This window comes from Phycodurus eques, chromosome 8 (assembly GCF_024500275.1).
Source record: "Phycodurus eques isolate BA_2022a chromosome 8, UOR_Pequ_1.1, whole genome shotgun sequence".
Taxonomy (NCBI): Eukaryota; Metazoa; Chordata; class Actinopteri; order Syngnathiformes; family Syngnathidae; genus Phycodurus; species Phycodurus eques.
The window spans coordinates 7218178-7241060 of record NC_084532.1 but is presented as its reverse complement, the minus strand read 5'-3'; the positions used below and the strand labels follow the sequence as shown (position 1 = coordinate 7241060).

At 40.1% G+C, this 22883-nt stretch overlaps 2 protein-coding genes across 7 annotated transcripts in view; both read right to left on the bottom strand.

Annotated features, from left to right (window-relative positions):
- LOC133406013 (ephrin type-B receptor 1-like) overlaps window positions 1-398 on the bottom strand; it is a 100304-nt gene extending 99906 nt beyond the window's left edge. Inside the window, exon 1 of the mRNA XM_061683199.1 lies at window positions 223-398. Coding sequence (XP_061539183.1) covers window positions 223-316 — 94 coding nt within the window. The 5' untranslated portion in view covers window positions 317-398. The remainder of the gene's footprint in view (window positions 1-222) is intronic.
- Window positions 399-1838: 1440 nt separating this feature from the next.
- Window positions 1839-22883, bottom strand: part of LOC133406715 (glypican-1-like) — a 35154-nt gene continuing 14109 nt past the window's right edge. The window contains exons 2-12 of one of the 6 annotated variants that reach the window (XR_009769089.1): window positions 11927-12085; window positions 10653-10870; window positions 9943-10116; window positions 9096-9261; window positions 8886-9016; window positions 7421-7561; window positions 6929-7059; window positions 6402-6577; window positions 4871-4975; window positions 4541-4604; window positions 1839-4461 (exon numbers count right to left, since the gene is read on the bottom strand). Coding sequence is in view for 4 of the 6 variants with exons in the window: in XM_061684540.1 (XP_061540524.1) it covers window positions 4791-4975; window positions 6402-6577; window positions 6929-7059; window positions 7421-7561; window positions 8886-9016; window positions 9096-9261; window positions 9943-10116; window positions 10653-10870; window positions 11927-12085 (1481 nt within the window). In the remaining 2 variants the exon portion in view is untranslated. Of the gene's footprint in view, window positions 6043-6401; window positions 6578-6928; window positions 7060-7420; window positions 7562-8885; window positions 9017-9095; window positions 9262-9942; window positions 10117-10652; window positions 10871-11926; window positions 12086-22883 lie in introns of all 6 variants that reach the window. The other 5 variants (XM_061684541.1, XR_009769090.1, XM_061684540.1 and 2 more) reach the window with 5 other exon arrangements.

Here is a 22883-nt window from a genome sequence, read left to right as displayed (position 1 = left end):
ACATTAGGCTAGTGAACAAGTGAACAATATAATCCATATAAAGTTGGATTTGCGCTTTTTAACATTTCTTTGACATTTTCTCAGCGGGGAAAAAATGAAATAAATAAAAATAAAAAATAAAATTAAAAAAAAATCACGAATTGAATTGTCTGAGGGTCACATTGTTCTCCTTAAATTCCAATTTGTTTCCAGTCAGAGAATGTGTGTGAGCAGCAGCCTTACCTTCCTCTGCACACACTGAAGTGATCACACACAGAAGACCGGCAGCGAAAGTGGCCAGCATGGCCACAGTCAGCATCTGCCTGTCGTCTACCATTATCCGGCTAGCTCGAACCAAATCCCACTGATTCCACTGGAAGACTCACATCTCCATCGTGACAGAGGGGGAAGCGGCAGCACTGTGCTGGACGTCCACAGAAACGCAAACAGGCACACACTGCTCACCGCTGCTCTGCTCCCTCTCCTGCCATTATCGCCTCTCTCGCACCTTTCTGGCCAATCAGAGAAGACGATGGCGACTCGTTAACCAACCACCATCCTTTTGGCGCCTGACCTCCACTCAAAGCCCAATGGACAGATCCCGCATGGTAGCACTTGCAGGCACAGCGACGTCAAGTGGTCAAACGGAAGAAACGCAATAAGCGCCGAGACGCCTGTCGACTGGAAATTCAGTTGAGCGACTCCCGAGTGACACCTGGTGACTAAGTAACGTTTATTCCGTAAACCAATCAAATGACTATATTTTCATCTTGGGAAAAGGAAACTCCCCAAAATTCCAAATATATGAATCAACAAACGCATCTTGGCACATGGTTTCAATTTTCATATGTTTCGCACATAAAGTTGTTGTCTAACTGTGCAGTTTTCAAAAGATGCAGTAATTACGTTTTAAAATAAGCAATTCATACGTTTCATTGTCCAACCAGTGGCTCAAAAAATCCAAAAGAATGGGAAAATAAAATGCTCATCAGAAATTCACGGCATGAGCATCAAATAAATCCTGGAACATCCACATTATATTGTACGTATGAAAAAAACATCAATCGGACATACACACGCCAACGTATTTCATCACCAATATAGTATCTGGAGTTTTTTTTCTAAACCGCCTGTCCTATGAATGATTAATTTTTGAAAAAAAAAAAAAAAAAACACAGGTTTTCTGACAAATGCTGATTTGTTACAGAGAATAAGAGAGGCCGAGGCACACCAAAGTTAATGGAGCTATGATCAGGGTCAAAAACTTCAAACAAACAGTCCACATGATACCGTGAGTGCCACATTGTTCACATCCTCTTTTACCTTTTTTCTTGCATGGCAGAACAAGATGCATGATCGCACTTTTAATTTAGGTCTGCCCACTCACTGTTTCAGACCAAATTAAACACGAACCCTGCAGACTGAAATATTTCCGACCTACTCACATTATTCACTTTTCTAGTTATGCTGGTGTGCATCTTCTTGCGTGAGACTCATCAGTTATGACTGTAAGGACACAACATTTTTCATTCAAACTGGCCTTGACAAAATTTACTGCGACAATGAAAGTTTAATGACTGGAATGTGTGATTTGGAACACAGATTTGTTGAAAAAAAAAAAAAAAAAAAAAAAGTTTAATAACCAGCCCTATCAAATGTCCATTTCCATGATGAGGCTCATACGTTTGGGAGAACCACAGTAGCCTATATTTTGCAAACATGCAGACTGAAATTAAGGCAGCCAAGTCCATGATATATTTTCTGGCACAAAAACATTGTCATTATTTTGAAAAGAAAAATAAATGTAGTATAGTTATTTGTCATATCTTTATTTAAAAAAAAAAAAAAACACAGTCCGCGATACAACATGAAGGGCAATGTGTGTAAAAGAAAAGAAAAAAGATGCAGTTATGTGTTCAGAAAGCTTTAGTTGTACAATAATTATTTGTTTTATTTGGTCCTGCACAGATTATTATTATTATTGTCCCTTTTTTTTCTTGCTCTGCATCACGGGAAAATATCTTCCAGCAATGACTCTAATGATCTGTTTTATTTAATCCAGTCTAAACTCTTTACCATTGATGATAGGAACTTTGAGGCTTTCCACTGCTGGCGTTCTGCTCAAACATGTGGTTACAAGTATGGAACATAATCTCTTTTTAGTCAAGTTATTTTTTTATTTTATTTTATTTTTTTAAAGGAAGAAATACTTTGCTGTGCCCTTATCCTCCAGCTAATCCTGATGTGTCGCTTCTACTTGTAAAACATCATATGGATCGGTGGATTAACACACGTGTGCATTCAATGAAAAAAAACCCTCTTGAGTTGTGTGTTGTGACATGCGCTCAGTGTGGTAACTAAGTGGAAGAATAATGTGACGTTTGCTGTAATAACAGCCAAATAAAATCATAGATTCCAGGAAATTGCTAGTCTGTGCTTTGTTTATGGATTTTGGTGTCGACTGCTTATTTCAAAGGTGATTCAAACAGTAACATTTGCAATCGCAACATTTCGTACATTTAAGGAGGGGGATCATTGTTCTGGAATCCAAAACAAATCCTACCAAATATTTGTTAAGCCAACACACACCACGAAATCTTGACAATTACATCACAGGTTATAGGGGATTCATTTCTAGTATTAACCTATAAATGTACATCCATGGTGCCCGTCTTGTTTCCAATGTACTGTATGCAAGCATAAGGCATACTGGCTATACAGAAATTTACATCTTACACAATGTTATTTAAGTAAACACCATCATCACCAGATAAAATAAATATATAATACAACTCCAATTCCAATGAAGTTGGGACGTTGTGTTAAACATAAATAAAAATAGAATAGAATGATTTGCAAATCATGTTCAACCTATATTTAATTGAATACACTACAAAGAGAAGATATTTAATGTTCAAACTGATAAACTTGACTGTTTTTAGCAAATAATCATTAATTTAGGATTTTATGGCTGCAATACGATCCAAAAACGCCGGGACAGGCTCATGTGTACGACTGTGTTGCATCATCTTTTCTTTTAACAACATTCAATAAACGTTTGGGAACTGAGGACACTAATTGTTGAAGCTTTGTAGGTGGAATTCTTTCCCATTCTTGCTTGATGTACAGCTTCAGCCGTTCAACAGTCCGAGGTCTCCGTTGTCGTGTTTTACGCTTCATAATGCGCCACACATTTTCATTGGGAAACAGGTCTGGACTGCAGGCAGGCCACTCTAGTACCCGCACTCTTTTACTACGAAGTCACGCAGTTGTAACACGTGAAGAATGTGGTATGACATTGTCTTGCTGAAATAAAATAAGCAGGGGCGTCCATGAAAAAGACGTTGCTTGGATGGCATCATATGTTTCTCCAAAACCTGTATGTACCTTTCAGCATTAATGGTGCCTTCACAGATGTGTAAGTTACACATGCCATTGGCACTAACACAGCCCCATACCATCACAGATGGTGGCTTTTGAACTTTGCGTCCATAACAGTCTGGATGGTTCTTTTCCTCTTTGGCCCGGAGGACATGACGTCCACAGTTTCCAAAAATAATTTGAAATGTGGACTCGTCGGACCACAGAACACTTTTCCACTTTTCATCAGTCCATCTTCGATGAGCTCGGGGCCAGAGAAGCCGGCGGCGTTTCTGGGTGTTAGTTGATAAATGGCTTTTGCTTTGCATAGTAGAGTTTCAAGTTGCACTTACAGGATGTAGCGCCGAACTGTATTTACTGACGTTGGTTTTCTGAAGTGTTCCTGAGCCCATGAGGGTGATATCCTTTACACATTGATGTCGGTTTTTGATGCAGTGCCGCCTGAAGGATCGAAGGTCACGGGCATTCAATGATGGTTTTCGGTCTTGCCGCTTACATGCAGTGATTTCTCCAGATTCTCTGAACCTTTTGATGATATTATGGACCGTAGATGATGAAATCCCTAAATTCCTTGCAATTGTACGTTGAGGAACATTGTCCTTAAACTGTTCGACTATTTTCTCATGCACTATGAACCTCACCCCATCTTTGCTTGTGAATGACTGAGCAATTCAGGGAAGCTCCTTTTATACCCAATCATGGCACCCACCTGTTCCCAATTAGCCTGTTCACCTTGGGATGTTCCAAACAGGTGTTTGATGAGCATTCCTCAACTTTGTCAGTCTTTTTTGCCACCTGCCACAGCTTTTTTGGAACGTGTTGCATCCATAAAATTCTAAGTTCATGATTATTTGCTAAAAACAATAAAGTTTATCAGTATGTATATTAAATATCTTTGTAGAGTATTCCATTAAATATAGGTTGAACATGATTTGCAAATCATTGTATTCTGTTTTTATTTATGTTTAACACAACATCCCAGCTTCATTAGAATTGGGGTTGTACAATAAAAACAAAATCAAATGAAAAAGCCTTGAATGCACCACGTAACCACAGCATTTGTCACCAAGCTCAGTTCCTGGTGAGTGGAGCACAATGGACCTTGGAGGAAGTCAATAAATCATAATTGTGAACATTCACTTGATTTTTCATCGTCAGTCATCTTTGTTGTAAATCTTGCCTCATTGTCTTCTTCATCCTCTTCCTTGGAATTCATTGAAACCAGCTCAACAAATGCAATCAAACTATAGTAGAACACAGCAAAACCAAACAAAGACTGTTGTTACTGCCAGTTTTTGTTCCTCTTCACAAAATCATTCCTAAAACTTTCTTTTCATAATTGGCAAAGTTCATCCAATGTGCCCTCCACTTTACTCTAGCCGATGAGCTAGTTTTTCTCTGGGCTTCAGAGTCTGGCAGAAGGCAGAGCATCATCGACAAAAAAGTAGCAGGACAGCTAGTGGGAGCAGCGATAGGAGGCGAGACGGACAACTTGGACATGTGGTTGCACCTGTGACTTGTTCGTTGTCTTGAGGGTAGGCGTACAGTCCTGGTCTGCTTTGAGGACACTGACCACTTTGGCACGTACCACTTCCCGAGCCGCTGATGTCATCACCTAGGCGAAAAATAGCACATTTTTCATTTGTACTGGATTGAATCGCCATCATAAATGTGCACCCTGTTGTATTGGGAAATGTTTTGGCTCAAGTTGACACCCTCTCATCTTTTGAGCTTCTTGACACAGATACTGTATGTACAGTATGTTTTGATTATAATGAATCCCCGCTATTCGCGTTTCGGCTCACGTGAATTCACCTGCATTATTTGTGGATTTTCTATCCTCTGTTATTCACTGAAAAACTCACGTATTTATTGTTTTTGTGCTGTGGCCAAAGCAATTAAATCATTACTTTGGCACCATCTTGTAGCATCTTGGTGGCAATGACGTATGTGGAAGTGAATTGAGGCGCTTCATCTCTAGACAATAGTAGGGCTTTGATGTCATCTTGTGGCATCTTGGTGCCAAGAAACTATGTTGAAGTGGCATTACTAAACCATACCGTGTGACTTTATACATTTTATAAGGTTGAGAAAACATGTTTATTTTACGTGATGTCACATTTGTAAGGAACATGAATTTGCGGGGTGAGTAGCACAGCAGAGTACGGTGTGATGTTGTAAATTTGCCAAATCTTCACTGCTTGTGCCAACCATCTTATGCGTCGCAAGACATAAAACACGGTTGTGTGTTGCGAGTGTTAACTTAGGTTGAGGACGAGACTGTCTGGCAGGAAACTCCATTCTTTCTACTCCCAAGCTCTGGAGGTAGTCTCTGGAGAAGAATGCCCTGTGAGTGTTGTCTTCTTGGAGGGCGGTTTACGATCCCAGACTGTAGAGATATGACATTGCCGCTGATTGCAAAATCTCATCTCGATATCTCTGTATTGAGATTGTCTCCAATGACGACAGACTTCGTTTTCCAGTGATGCAGCTGCCGCCCCACACGATCGCAACACATCCACCAATAGGTGTCACTCAGTGCAGGAATCAACACAGCGTTCTTCCTGCCTTCTCAAATTTCTACAGTAAATGCAGCATCGGGACGTTCGTCCACATTAAGGTTCCAGTGCAAGAAGGCAGAGATCAATGTGCGATAGCGTCCTGCAAACACTGACTGCAATTCTGAAGAAGACATGAATATGAATTAGCATAGCCTTAATGTCAATTCGCCATAGTCGATAAATTCTGTGTCAACAAGCAAAGCAGATTTAAGCTTCAACTTTCTTATCCTCACTGGGATTGGGGGTGTGCTGGAGCCTATCTCATCTGATTTTGGGCGAGAGGCAGGGTACGCCCTGAACTTGTCGCTAGCCAATCACGGGGCACATACTGTATAGACAGTCAACCATTCACACTCAAATTCACACGTCCGGACAATTCATCATTCTGTATTTAACCTACCGTGTCTGTTGTCAAGTGCCATGTACTATATGTGGAAATTATCAAGACATGAAATCTTTTTCTTTCAAAAATCCACTCACTCGCATCCTGGAAATCCACATCATTCCCATCCATGGCATTCTTTAGCCTGTTGCTCATAATTTTTAGTTGCATAATTTGTTGCCGGATCGTCATGTCTGGCTTGGTGATGTCAAGCTCCACCTCTGGATTGTTGATCTGGTTGGCCAAGCCATCCCCCATCACCTCGGGAAGGTATCTTCAGGGAGCACAAACGATGGGAATACAAGTGATTTTACAGGAGGAACTGGTGCTGTTTTGAGTGCAATTAAATATCATAAAAATGTAAAAGCCCAAGAAGACTTCTAATTTACATTTGTAAATGGGCTGGCATGTAATATCTTGTGGGAGCCTTCACTTAATGTACATCCTGTAAGTATGCCCGTATGTGTGTGCCTATCCGTGCGTCTTTGTGCATGCATGTGCGTGTGTTTGCAATCATGTGCAAAAGTGTCTTGAAGTGTTTCAAAGAAATTATGTAAGTTCAAAAAATTGCAAAAAAAAAAGATATACAATTATGCTCATAGTACGTTGCATGTTTCTTTCCCACCTGGCTTTGGTAATGCCATTCCAGCATTTATCCTTGTTGGCGCCACCTGCTGCCAATTTGCTGCAAAGTGCTATGGGAAGCTGGAGCCAATATTGCCTCCTTTCCCTTAATTTACTGGAGAGATCTGACACCTGAGAATGGCACAACGATGGAATCATAACAGGAAAATTCAAATGAAAACATCAATCTCTCTATGTTTCCATCCGGTTTTAGCACTGGAGGGGAAGTCTGTCCAATCTGACCTAAAGTAGTAAATCAGAGGCAGGCTGCAGACAATCATTTATGTTGACAGTCAAACTAACAGGAAAATGTTAGTCTTCAGTAATCTAAGATATGTATGAATGTTTCCGTGGGAAAGAGGCCAGGGAAGAAACGAAGGACATGTAAAGTTCATACAGAAAGGCAACTGTCTTGCTATGAGGTAGAATTGAGCCGTAACGACTCTCGCAATTACAATAATCATTCACCCCGAGATTCACATTCTGAACACACCTGCATCTCGAGTCCGAGGCCCGCAGCGGGAGAGGGTTTGTATTCTGAAGCAGTCAGAGAGACGCTTTTCGTTCTCTTTGGCTCGTCAAGCGTCGGGCTTCCTGTGCCTGGCTCAACTGGACTTCCACATGTTTGGTACAACTATGGATGGACAAACAGGTTTTTTTTAAAGCACATTATAGCATTTCACTGCAAAATACATAAAGGAGATCTTGACATACTGTATGTCTGGACCAGCAGTGTTACAGTATCAGAGGTATTGTATCTTCGGTCAAATACACAATTGCAAAGTAGAAGAGTAGAATTGTGTTAAATAGGAAGATCAAATTACAGATAGATAGCAGAATAGCAAGACGGACGGACGGACGGACGGACGGACGGACGGACGGACAGACAGACAGACAGACAGACAGACAGATAGACAGATAGATAGATAGATAGATAGATAGATAGATAGATAGATAGATAGATAGATAGATAGATAGTGTATTTATTAGTTGTAATGGTGTGTTTCCCTTCATAATGGCATGAAACGCTGGGATTACTGTATGAACACGTTTATGAAAAAAAATAAAGTATATGATTCGCCACTAGATGTCACCATAAGCACATTGACAATGTTATTTTTTTTTCACATTTCAAGAGTATAAATCAAATTAGGTGTGTCTATATTTATATAGTCATGAGTCTAAATAAATCAACTCACAATCCTAAATTAACAGTAAGAGTGACTCATCTGCTTCATCTCTGCCAGATTAAAAAAAAAAAAAAAAAAAAAGTGTTCTGATTTACGAAGGAAACTGACACAGTCAAAGGTGCATTTCCTGGCTGTTATCGAGGCCAGTGATTCTGTAAGTCCCTCTAGTGATACATGAAAAAAAAAAATCACTGACCAAGTACAGTTCAGTTGTATTGAACTTTCGAGATCAATACATTTGCATTTAATCATCTATTTAGGTTCAATATTTATTTTTGGTTTACTTGTATGTGCAATACATTTTAATATTTTTTTTCGTCCTATATTTAAGTGCAGTGTCAATGTTCAAACTGTGGATAATGTTACAGTGGCTTACAGTGATATAAAACACACTTTTTGGAAATAAAACATCTGTCTTGCTTTGGATGAACACTTAGGCCTACAATGCTTTAGTATTTACATTTTGGTCATTCTGGTGGTACTTGGAGTTCAACCACCGATCTAGGTGAATTTTAGGTTATTACAAAGTAAGAATTTAAGGAGAGGAAAGATTCAGATGAATCATTAGACATCAAATTAAAACTACTAAAACTAACCATGATGGTTTATACTTGCAGACATAATATCTGACGGAAGGCGTAATGTTGAGAAAGGTGAAAGGTCTTCAACAAAAAAGAACAGTCCAGTTGCCTTGATTCGAACTGTTGCAGAATGTTCGTAAAAGAATATACTACTTGTATAAAGACAAGAGCAATAAAACAAACTTACTTTGGCTGAAAAGGTGTCAATGTTTTCCTTGAGCAAGCGAACCCCCTCAAAGATCTGAGCGGGGATGGATGACAAAACCACATCGAGGCTGGGCTCTGTGCTGAAACTAGATGCCACCTGGATCATGGTATCTGAGGATACAATTTTAATTAAAAGAATACGCTCTGGTTTTATCCTCCATGTTGTTTCTGTACATTTTGCTATTTTTACCTATAAGATTCTGCCACTCGGGGTTCAGATCAGCTTGGTTTGCGAGGCAGCCCTTCATAACGTTGGAGCAGTAGTTGGCACATGGTTTGACAGAGGCAAGGCCGCGACAGTGCGGGCAATAAACCAGCTTCGTTAAGGCCTTAAAACATTCTGGACTCAGAGAAACCTGGGGAGGAATTACATATTTACACTGCAAAAAAAGGATTTATAAGAAAGTAAAAAAAAAAAAAAAAAACTTCTTCATGGGAAATGTTTCTTATTTTAAGCCTAAAAAGAAAAATAATCTTAATGAGCAAATTTTGCATCTCACATTAAGTAAAAAAATATCTAACTTTTCTTAATAAGAAATTACAGCATAGCGAATTTTAAGATCTAATTGCTAGTAACAAGCAAGCATCATATGTTGCACAAGGATTTGCATAAAATCCAGAGAAGAGCAAGACCTTTTCTTATTTTAAGATTGCGCAATTTCTCAATTTAAGAAATTAGCAAATTACATTATTTAAAGTTTGAATTCAGATGGGGTTTTTTTTTGTTTTGTTTTTTTGCACTACACAAACAACTAAATGTGAATGGCTCTGTTGAATCAGAACTTCATGACGTATAAATACATACCTACCTACATACATACATACACACTTGTGATTAATGATAACTACTAACTATGATAACTAAAGTATTTTGAATTTAACAGAATACAATACAGCACAGCTAAACACAGTTTATTCTGGGGTCATAACCTAGTCTCATCCCTAACAGAAACCCAAACCTTCAAGTCAAAAAGTAAGTGCTGGCATGTGAACTGATGTTCCCACAGTGCCGGTAATACAAGAACCCACACACTCACCTGTGAAACCTTTCTGACAACCTCCCCACTGATGATCAGGCCCTGGACAAATGACCTGGCTGTGACAAAAGCCCGTATAACCTTTGCTTTCATATCCCGGGGGATGTCTCCGAATGGTCGCAAGGTCTCCTGTTGCTTAGCAACACACTCAAGGTAGTCCTCGGACAGGGTGACCTGCAAGGGTGGTGACAGAGGCGCATATAATATAGGTTCATCATTTCTATTTTGTGAAATATATATATATATATATATATATATATATATATATGGCTTTTCTTGTGCGAGTGAAATGTACCGAGTTAGGTGTTTGTGGCAATACAAGATTATGTTCAATTTATCCAATTTTACATGCGATGCAATTGTTCTGTAAAGGGAGATTTTTATATGCAAATAAGACTGAGTCTGATTCTTATTGTTAACATCTCATCCTCTTTAATTCAAACTCAGCAGTCCACACGAAGAGCTCTTTTTCAAAACACTATACTGTAATTCCACTTTGGTTATTATTGGTGAAATGAAATTTACCTACACATTTGTACAATTTCATCATATTAAAACAATTGACTGTCTCAAGATAATAGGGTCTGTACACAATGAATGGCATTGGCTTGTATCTCATATGGAAAAGAGCTCTGCAAATATAATTCTACTGTTTTCCTTTTCACTTTGCCCACCCTCAAATGTCTTATAAAGATGGAGTTCTTACTCACATCTCTGGGGGTGGAGCTTTTAAAGGTGCGTTCCAGAAGGTGTGACCAGAATTCAGTCAAAGTGTCATCCAAATTAAGAGCAGAGCCGCGGTAGTACCGTTTCAAGTCGGAGTACAAATCACCATAGAGTCTTGTATTCTGGGAGTACAGGGCACCAAGGGGAGATAGCGCCTCCTGGAGGGAGCGTTCAGAGCGACGGTGAAGTTCAGTGAAATAGGCTGGTAGGAGGACAAAGACAAATCCATTAATGGCAGACATGATTCTGATGAATAGGTTTTTTTTGTATTAAAATTTTCAACATTTAATTGAAATTAATGAAAGTATAATTTAGCATTTTTAAAGGCTTGAATTAGGTTCACAACTAGAGACTGACATATACAGTATACAACCCTCCATCCTTATACCCATTTTCTATCCTGTTCAGGGTCACGGGGAGCTAGAACCTCGCCCGAAAGGTGGACTACACCTGGGACTGGGCACATATAGAGACAGACAACCATCCACATTCCCATTCCCACAGTCACTGAGTGGGAACTTGAACCCACACTGAAATCAGGCAAATGTACCATTACTGCACCATCAGTGACTCATATCTGCAACATGTTTGTAAAATAGAAAATAGATTTGGACATAGACAGGTGGTCATGATCTCAGCGTGAGAAGTGGTCTTTTTCCATGTGATCCAAAGCTGTGACGCATCGAAACAGTTGGATGGGTACATACTGAAGTCCGATCAATGTTGCCAAAAGCCATCAGATTGATGTAGACTGGTCAGGCTTTCCCCTGCTCTCCTAATTCCCGTTCTTGTTGTTTTTGCTTCATCTTGACCCACTCAGAAAAGACAACACATTTTTCACCTGCAGCATTCATCCGTCTTCCTGCAGTCATGTCTTTTTTCTCTTCCGTTCCCTTTCCTCTCTTCATTCCTTTATTTCTAAGATCTGCTGAGTTGCCACCTCAGTGGGTCAACTGCTCATTAGCTGAACCAGCTCCTGCCCCAGGGGACATCCCGTGTTTGTGTGCGTCTGTGTGTGCGTGTGCCCCTCGAGCTCAGGGGATCGGCTTATCATGTTTCATTGTGTCTGCCTGACTCTGCCCTCATTATAACACCCAGTCAGGGGTCCCCTTGACGGACTTGACATACACATCCTCCCCTCACACATGCACCATTACGATTGAAGCAGAGCACATCCAAGAGCTTGTAGCAAACACAAACTCGTCAAGCTCATCTAGTAACGAGTTCATTCTAAAACACACACACACACCCTACTTACTGTCAAAGCTTCTATAGAGAGTGTTGAAGGCAGACTGCAGTGACCTGCCGGCCTCCCTGATCAGCGCCTCTGTCTCTCGTGCACTTAGACCCTCCAGGTTTTCCTCCATTCTGTTAGTACAACACGTTGGACCTTGGGGACAGATCCTCAGATGTTCACCTGGTGAGATAGAGAAAATAATTATTTTTTTTAAAAGTACATTTGATTAATTGAGGAACGACGGTGGCACGTCGGACTACTGGTTAGAGCGTCTGCCTCACAGCTCTGAGGTCCGGGGTTCAATCCCCGGCCTCGCCTATGTGGAGTTTGCATGTTCTCCCCCGTGCCTGCGTGGGTTTTCTCCGGGCACTCCGGTTTCCTACCACATCCCCAAAACAGGCATGGTAGGTTAAATGTAGACTCTAAATTGCCCATAGGTGTGAATGTAAGTGCGAATGGTTGTTTGTTTATATGTGCCCTGCGATTGGCTGACGACCAGTTCAGGGTGTACCCCGCCTCCTGCCCGATGATAGCTGGGATAGGCTCCAGCACTCCTGTGACCCTTGTGAGGATAAGTGGCTCAGAAAATGGATGGATAATCGAGGAACACTTACAACCCCGATTCCAATGAAGTTGGGACGTTGTGTTAAACGTAAATAAAAACACAATACAATGATTTGCAAATCATGTTCAAACTATATTTAATTGAATACACTACAAAGACAAGATATTGAATGTTCGAACTGATAAAATTGATTGTTCTAGCAAATAATCATTAACTTAGAGTTTTATGGCTGCAACACGTTCCAAAAATCATTGTATTCTGTTTTTATTTGTTTAACACGTTTACTGAGGGTCGGCATGGTGGTGGATGCGTGAACTGACATTGCAGCCTCACAGTCGAGAGGTTCAAGGTACGACTCTGGGCTCAGGTCTGTCTTTGTGTTCTGTGTTTTTGCCCGTGTTTCGTGGGTTTTTTCTAGGTGCTTCCTCCCAGATCCCGTTTAGTTTACTTTCTCTTACCTGAATTGGTTGATCACTTTGTAAACAATGCCCACAATACAAAGAGCACCTGCAGTGCGGTTTAGGGAACGAGCAAAGTTGGATGACATTCACATTTCGTGCGAACCGCGTTAGACTGTGTTTGCAACTATTCCGAGGTTGATTACGTCCACACTAGAGTTTGTTTGCTGTGTTCTTACCTGTGCAAATAAACCACTTCAACGGTGGAAAAGAACTAGAGTTGGATTAAAACAGTATTCTTGCCCTGCAGAAAGCTATCAATATCACTGCTTTTTTTCCAGCAGGACACTTAAGCAGACATACGTATTTTATCTACTATGATGGTTTCACTCAATAGGTTTATGACTTCCTTCATATAACCAAACTAGCTGTGATCCACTTTTATCAAGATAAACCAAAATTTTAGAGGACACTGAGCCAATTATGAAGTAACAATTTGATTTAAAGAATTGATCATTTTATTGCAAAGAAAGTACTACAGTTATTGCTCTTACATTGTCTTATGGTCAACATAACTGAAGTTACAGTGAAGTGCTGACAATGAAGTAGCCGTAGAATAAAGAAACTACATGGTTTACTTCCGATAGGACTTTTCCCAATTGTATTCAAAAATCAAACATCACACAAAACTAAAAGTGATGTTAATCATTTGGTGTTAACAGTAGTTTGGATGGTTAAAACTGATGAGCCAAATGGTAACCTAAAAAAACAAAATCAAAGATTATTTGGCATTCATAAATATTTGCTCGACTTTTCAGGGATTATTGAGGCTTGTCTGGGAGGAGAAGAATAAATGTTCACATAACACCAATTCTGTCAGACAGTCGAGAAAGCTGTCTATTGCATCAGCCTCTTGAAGGGTAGTAGCTTGAGGGATGATGTGTGTTCATGTGTGGAAGTGCGCCTACGTCTGGGGAAGGGCACGGGTGAGAAAGACGCCCAAAGCGTTGTGCATCATCAGGCACTTCTGTCCTACAGATCTTGGGTCGCAATGTACAATTTTCTTGGGAAATGTGAATGAGTGGGTGGGTTTTTGGGGGGGGACTATAAATTGTCCAACAGGAGAAGTGGAGCAGAAGAGGAGATGCCTTCATCATTGTTGCTCCATAAATCTTTCATGGAATCTCTGGCTGCCGAGTCCGTTGGAATATGAGTCATTATGCAAGGAATACCATTTTATTTTGTTCTATTTGGCTAGGATGTTTTAGAATAGTGCAGATATCTTCCAAATACCAGAGGACATGAACGAATGTGGCGGCGCGGTGGGCGACTGGTTAGAGCGTCTGCCGCACAGTTCTGAGGGCCAGCGTTCAATCCCTGGCCTTGCCTGTGTGGAGTTTGCATGTTCTCCCCGTGCGTGCGTGGGGTTTCTCCGGGTTCTCCGGTTTCCTCCCACATCCCAAAAAACATCCGTGGTAAGTTGATTAAAGACTCTAAATTGCCCGTAGGTGTGAATGTGAGTGCGAATGGTTGTTAGTTTAGATGTGCCCTGCACATATATGATGGATACATATGTTGTTTTTCCACCTCACAATGTATGTACAGTATTTATGCAGAAAATCTTATAAGAGTGTGAGTTGGTTGATACCCTCTGATACCAGTTTAAACAGGTATCCCTTATTATCTGATTATAGATGGGAGTTGAGTAACACATCTGAAGTCTCCCCTTTCAGTCATCAACACTGTCAAATACTGAGTTAAACGTTCACTTTGATCAGTTTGGCAATTTGGTTTCTTTTGAGGGAAGAGAAAGACCTCCCATGAGGTTGAAAACTCCACCATCAGTGTTACATATGTGGCTCACAGACACCATTTCTGGTTGCTCATATGCTAATGTCAGCATTTGGTTGTTTGGTTCTGCATGAAACCCCAGAACACACTGGGCGTTTCCCCGCAGACTCATATTGATGCCTTTTTGCATTTTTTGGTTTGCTGGGTAAAAGAAGGAGTGAGTGTAATGCCATAAAGCCTCAGGTTATTAAGAAAGACAGAACTAAGCATAGATGTGGCACAGCCAAAAATCTGCTAACACATGCTCGTGCTTTAATGGTAGCTGGCAAGACTGGAAAATTGAACACAGCTGTTTCTGTAAGGGAGTCTTTGAGATTACATGATTTAGGCATGTACTTTGTAATGTAATAACTTTGTGTTGTTGTCATTACACAATAAATGATGATAAAAAAGGTTATCAATGTTTGTCTTTTAAATGCAAAGAGGTGAAGAAAAAACTCATCGGAGTGCGGGTAGAATGTGTGAACAGCGAAGAGAAATAAGACGAGAGGGGACAGGTTTTAGCTTGAGTAAAATCTTATTTCTGTATCCGATTTTGTTGCTCATATTGTTGCTGCTCTCCAGTGTCAGCATGTATTCAATTAGGTCCACAACTCGAGGGGCACGAATACAGTTGGGGGAGGGGCTTTGGTTTACATAATTCAGTCTCTCCTGCCTATCGTCTTGTTTCGATGAAATGAATAAGCATTGCAAGATACATGAAGATAGAAACCATTCGTAGGTAAACAGAAAGAGGAAAGTGATAAGGGTGGAAGTAAAACTATTGGTAACCTTGTCACACCTTGATGCTGCAGTTTGATTGAATGGGTTTACCAAATAAAAGCCACCATGATAGAAGGCTACATGAAATGTACATGAAATCGTTTTTTAAAAATGCAATAAAGATGATAATGATAATGATGACAATAATAATAATAATAATAATAGTGCACTCAATACATTGACTTCTACAAACCCCAATTGGTACGTTGTGTAAAACATTTAAAAAAACAGAATACACTGATTTTCAATCTACATTCAATTGAATACACTACAAAGACAAGATATGTAATGTTCAAACTGATAAACTTGATTGTTTTTTGCAAATATTCACTCATTTTGAATTTGATGCCGGCAACACATTCCAAAAAAGCTGGGACAGTGACAACAAAAGAGTTGAGGAATGCTTAAAAAACATTTGGTGAGTCTCATGATTAGGTATAAAAAGAGTATCCCCAAAAGGCTCAGTTGTTCAGAAGCTAGGATGGGGCAAGTTTCACCACCTTGTGAACAACTGCGTGAGCAAATTGTCCAACAGTTTAAGAACAACATTTCTCAACAAACAATTGCAAGGAATTTAGGGATTTCATCATCTATGGTCCATAATATCATCAAAATATTCCAGAGAATCTGAAGAAATCTCCGCACGTAAGAGGCAAGGCGGAAAACCAACATTGAATGCTCGTACTCCCTCAGGTGGCACTGCAAAAAAAAATTTGCACCAATGTGGAGAGTCTCACGTAGGCTCAGGAACACTTCAGAAAACCACTGTCAGTGAACCCAGTTTGTCGTTACATCTACAACTTGTACAAATGTAAGTTAAAACTACCATGCAAAGTGAAAGCCATTCATAAAAAAAAAATTTTTTTTTAAAAAAAACAGAAACACCACTGGCTTCACTGGACCTGAGATGGACTGAGTGATGGAAGTGGAAATGTGTGCTGTGGTGTTGAGTCCACATTTCAAATTGTTTTTGGAAATCATGGATGTCGCGTCCTCAGGGTCACAGAAGAAAAGGACCATCAGGAATGTTAAAAGCCAGCCTCTGTGATGGTATTGGGGGGTGTTCGTGTCCATGGCATGGGAAACTTGCACATATGTGAAGCCACCATTAATGCTAAAAGCTACATAAAGCTTATGGGGCAACATATTCTGCCATCCAAGCAACGTCTTAGTAGATACTTCACTGCTTATTTCGGCAAGACAAAGCCAAGCCACATTCTGGATGTGTTACATCAGCGTGGCTTCATAGTAAAAGAGTGCAAGTACTGAACTGGCGTGCCAGCAGTCCAGACCTGTCTCCCATTAAAAATGTGTGCTGCATTATGAAGGGGAAAATATGACAACGAAGACCCCAGATTGTTGAGCAAATGAAGTTGTACATCAAGCAAGAATGGGAAAGAATTCCAACTACAAATCAAATGGAATTAGTGTGCTCAGTTCCAAATGCTTATTGAGTGTTGTTAAAAGGAAAGGAAAAATGCCCCTGTGCCAGATTTTTTGGTTGCAGGCATCAAATTCAAAATGAGAGAATATTTGAAAATAAATAAATAAATAAATAAAATTCTAAGATAATGATTGTTTTCTAAAAACAATCAAGTTTATCAGTTTGAACATTTAATCTTGTCTTTATAGTGTATTAAATTGAATATAGGTTGAAAAGGATTTGCAAGTCATTGTATTTTGTTTTTATTTAGGTTTTACACAACATCCTAACTTCTTTGCAATTTGGGTTTGCACTATGTTTCAGAGGGTTCGATGCACGCTGTTGAACGACTTCTCTCATCCACCACACATCTGTTTTCCTGCATGTTCCCTGATCAAATTCACCAAAATTGACCAGCTGTGCCAAAATTTTGATGTGGTATGACCAGGCGTAAGTGTAAACCGACCTTTTGCAGCCAAAATCTCACATCGCCAGGCACCTCTCCAATGGCATACCCTCGCTGCACCGATAGCCCCAGTTTTTGTGCTCCAATGCAAATAGAGCCCATAATGTTGAAAATTGGACTCAGAATTTGGGACAGCGCTGATATTCTTCTGGAGAATTGTATGAACTACAACAATTATAGTTGCTTCCGAGTCAGGGATTGGTAAATGCAGAGAACAAATTCTGCATTGACTATGTGACACACAAAGGACAGCAGGCCTACCTTTACTAATACTCCCTGGCTGAGCAGAGCTGATCTAAACCCCCCACCAAAGCATTCATGGTATCAAAATGTCTTGAGGTCATTGAAAATATATATTTTTTATGATGACAAGCTCAAGAAATACTGCAATGTGATTTAAAAAAAAAGCAATTTGACATTTCTACTTTGTCAAACTGGCATTTATTCCTGAAAATGTGTCTCAGAGCGAGCCATTCTTTTGCAAGTTTTGTCTATTCCACAGAATTACATAATATCTGTCCCCATACCAACTTTCTCTGCCCATGGCTTGGAAGCCAGCCTTGCTTCCGAGGCAAAGATCCCGACCGGACGCAGTGTGTACCACTATTATGTCAGAGCCAAAACGATTTTGGTATTTGTGTTTGCCAGTTTTTCAGCTGCATGCAACACATTCTAAGATCCCAAAAATATTTGTTTAAGTTTACAGAGTCTTGCGTCTAAAGTGATGCCTCCACTAGTGGAAATTATTGTTTTGTCTTTAGGGGTGCGCGCTTTATTCCACACTCTGGGCTCAGATTCAGCACATAGAAGTCACTTACCTTGTTGCAGCGCCCTAACACCACCCCTGGCTATCCTGTTAACTACAATGGAGGGACTCACCAATGGCCCAGCAGTATATGGGGTGAAATTTACAGTCATTCATTTACTTGAATTGAGAGAAGGCTCAACAAATTTCAGCTAGGCAATACATAGGGTGTGTAGCATGCTAAAATTATTAATCGTCAGTGTATTTTGACAAAAGTATGTCACAGATAGACACACAGACAGACAAGCAGACAGACGGACAGACAGACAGATGGATCCTTTATTAATCCCGAGGGAAATGCTAGAATCTTAAGGGAAATTCCAGCCATGTTATTCAACAGTTGTGAACTATTTTCAATTGTGAAGCATAATTTGTCTCCTCGAAATGTTTTCGAATGTGGGATAAACTGGACATGGGAGAAACCCACACACTGGAAAGCAAATGCAAAACTTTACGCAGGGTATTCATTATTATCAAGTTCTACTAATAAGGGCATGTTAATGTTATACACTGTACAAGCTGACGCTACAGGTTGTATCAGTACATAGTTTTGTGTCGTTGTCTCTGACAATATTTTTTTCTTTTCTTGTGATGAAGGAGAAACTGTCACGGTGAAACATGTATTTGATCGAACTAAGGCACACTGCTGTGAAACACAAAAAAGCTTTACAATTAATCCTAACCCCCACTTTCCTTTGTGGTTTTAATTAGGTGGATCAAGGTCACCAGACATACAATTTAGAAGATCAGGTCACTGCAGTTCAGGCCACAAACACACTGGTTGGGAAAATGTATCTGGGAGTTTTAATCCTTCTCAACACACACCAAAAAGGCTCATAGATATTTGATGTTAAATACTCTTAGGCTGTACATTAAAACAAGTAGAATTTATGTGTGTTAGTCTGTAGACTGTCCTAACACACAGACACACACTGAGGGCTTTATTTTCGTCGACCAGGCATCTGCGGCGGGGCACAACTTCTGGCTTATCCTGATTTTCGTGCAAGCGCAAGGCTTGCTCCGTGTGGTTGCCAATTAGGGAGATTGGTCTGCACCAAGCTGGGCGTACCGGTATAATGAGGGTGTGGCCTTGGCGAAGTCAGTCTGAATTTTAGCCTGTTTGGCCCACGTCAAAGTCCGCTGCCATACATATGAAAACTAGATACTGAAGCGCACTATAGCAGCCCGGCTCATCGACGTGACTACATGGCAGCCATGTTGGGGAGGTAGACGAACCCATCAAAGGCAATGCATTGACACTGAAATTGAGTCGTAACTTGCTAATTTCTCAACTGATTTTTGTGAGGTTTACTTTTCTTCTTTTCAAATACTGATAGCTCTTTTCAAATACTGATAGCACACACTACCAAAGTGTGTGCTATCAGTGTGCTATACACTTGATGGGAGCTTTAATGAGAGCAAGAGTGTGAAGCTGGAAAAGACTATATTGACACATAAATATCATTATGGCCTAAAATGTCTTGCATCCTACTGCTGGGGGATTTGATAAAATTTCATGACATTATTTAAAAGCTTCAAAATTCTCCAACTTGTGAGCGCATGCTGAGAGAAAATCATGTCAGGCAGTAAGTGACTTTGCACTATTTAACAGTCTCTCTCGTAACTTAACTGATTTCCCCCTTGGGAAGGGAATTAATACAAGGCAGTGATTACTTAAGTCTTACACACACAAACAAAAACAAACAAAAAATCAGCAGACAGTTATTGTATGACCAATGGAAAATAAAATCAGTGATAAACAGCAGCAGAGAATAAGAACAACTTCAGAACTCTAGCACTCTGATTGAAGGGGTCTGGACTGGCTCAGCCATCATACATCACATCAAAGTAGCCGAGCAGTAAAAATGGAGCAATGGTTTGAATTTATTCCCTTCAGTTTATTCGCTGCTTCCCTTTCCTAATGAGTGTATTACAATAAACCTGTCACTTACTATGGCAACTTATTACCTAAATGAGATACCGATGTTTGTGCCAGTTTGTCCATCGTGCACTTTCTGCAGCCTTTAAAGAAACCTGTATGTGATTCAACGTCCCACACAACCTTCCTGCAAACGTTCCTTTAACAGCCACCAAAAAGGGAAGTGAGCGAAGAGGTAAAAAGGCGTGATGATGAAACAGCAAGGGAGAGGTGAGATGACAAAGCAATATAATGAAAATGAAAGCAGGATGACAAGGTGAGAAAGCTCAATTGTAAAGAGAGTAGCAAAATGAAATGGGTGAACAAGAGCATTAAAAAGCTGTTATCTCCAGCTAAGTATCTAGTAATGTCTCATTTTCTCTTTTATTGACCTGCCAATATATTTTCCAATACAACATAAAATATGACCCATTTTTACCTTAATTATTTCAAATAAAATCAGTGGATTGATACAAAATGTATTAATGTGTACTTATGTATGACACATTTCTACCATTTTAAACTATCACCTGCTTCATCCATCCATCCTATGTAACAACACTGGAGAAGGACATCCTACAACGCCTCATCAAGAGAGTACTTCATGACTTTTAATACACAAGGTTTACAACCTAGCATCCAATAGTTCTACAACCCCAATTCCAATGAAGTTGGGACGTTGTGTTAAACATAAATAAAAACAGAATACAATTATTTGCAAATCATGTTTGACCTATATTTGATTAAATACACTACAACGACAAGATGCTTGATGTTCAAACTGATAAACTTTATTGTTTTTAGCAAATAATCATGAACTTTGAATTTTATGGCTGCAACACGTTCCCAAAAAGTTGGGACAGATGGCAAAAAAGACTGAGAAAGTTGAGGAATGCTCATCAAACACCTGTTTGGAACATTCCAAGGTGAACAGGCTAATTGGGAACAGGTGGGTGCCATGATTGGGTATAAAAGGAGCTTCCCTGGATTGCTCAGTAATTCACAAGCAAAGATGGGGCGAGGTTCATAGTGCGTGAGAAAATAGTCAAACAGTTTAAGGAGAATGTTCCTCAACGTACAATTGCAAGGAATTTAGGGATTTCATCATCTACGGTCCATAATATCATCAAAAGGCTCAGAGAATCTGCAGAAATCACTGCATGTAAGCGGCAAGACCGAAAATCAACATTGAATGCCCGTGACCTTCGATACCTCGCATCCAAAACCGACATCAATGTGTAAAGGATATCACCACATGGGCTCAGGAACACTTCAGAAAACCAGTGTCAGTAAATACAGTTCGGCACTACATCCAACTGTGCAACTTGAAACTCTTCTATGCAAAGCAAAAGCCATTTATCAACAACACCCAGAAACTGCGCCGGCTTCTCTGAGCCCGAGCTCCTCTAATATGGACTGATGCAAAGTGGAAAACTGTTCTGTGGTCCGACGACTCCACATTTCAAATTGTTTTTGAAAATTGTGGACGTTGTGTCCTCCGGGCCAGAGGAAAAGAACCATCAGGACTGTCATGGACGCAAAGTTCAAAAGCCAGCATCTGTGATGGTATGGGGCTGTGTTAGTGCCAATGGCATGGGTAACTTACAGATCTGTGAAGGCACCATTAATGCTGAAATGTACATACAGGTGGCGGCACGGTGGACGACTGGTTAGAGCGTCAGCCTCACAGTTCTGAGGACCCGGGTTCAATCCCCGGCCCCGCCTGTGTGGAGTTTGCATGTTCTCCCCGTGCCTGCGTGGGTTTTCTCCGGGCACTCCGGTTTCCTCTCACATCCCAAAAACATGCATTAATTGGAGACTCTAAATTGCCCGTAGGTGTGAATGTGAGTGCGAATGGTTGTTTGTTTGTATGTGCCCTGCGATTGGCTGGCAACCAGTTCGGGGTGTACCCCGCCTCCTGCCCGATGATAGCTGGGATAGGCTCCAGCACACCCGCGACCCTAGTGAGGAGAAGCGGCTCAGAAAATGGATGGATGGATATATATATATATATATAGAATTTGACTGACGATATTTTAATAAAATAGTATATATATATATATATATATATATGGTGATTGAAAAGTAACTCCCTATTTTAAAATACTTATAATTTATTCACATGTAATATTTTTCTCAATTTTTTTGTGTATGTCCCATGATTAAAGGAGCAAGTCTAATCAACCAAACCAACGACTTTGGAAGAACTTGAAGGGCGAATACGAGAAGTTATGTCTTCCACCCCACAAGAGTTCCTTGTGAAATCAGTTAATGCGTGTCCCAGGCATCCTGAGAAACTGGTGGCAAATGCTGGCGCCCATATCGAATTTTAAATAAAACTCCATGCAATACACTTTCTTCTCATGTTCATTTCTTGTCAGAATTATAGTTCAGAAATAAATTACAAGTACTTAAAAATAGGGAGTTACTTTTAAATCACCCGGTATATATCTCTTTCTCTCTCTCTCCCTCTCTCTCTCTCTCTCTCTCTCTCTCTCTCTCTCTCTCTCTCTCTCTCTCTCTCTCTCTCTCTATTTATGACCGTGAATAACGCTCTACAAAATGCCACAAATTCATTTTTACAGTCCATGCAGCCATTTTCTATGCCGCTTTTCTTCATTATCATTATTGCGTGCTAATCATGTGTATGGTTAGTAGGATTATTGTATAACTTCATGCCAAATTACAATGAGGGTCAGAGTTACTGCATCTTACAATGGTAGTATGTGTATGCAGACACAGCTTCATACAATTTACACAAATATTACATATTTATACTGTATATTTATA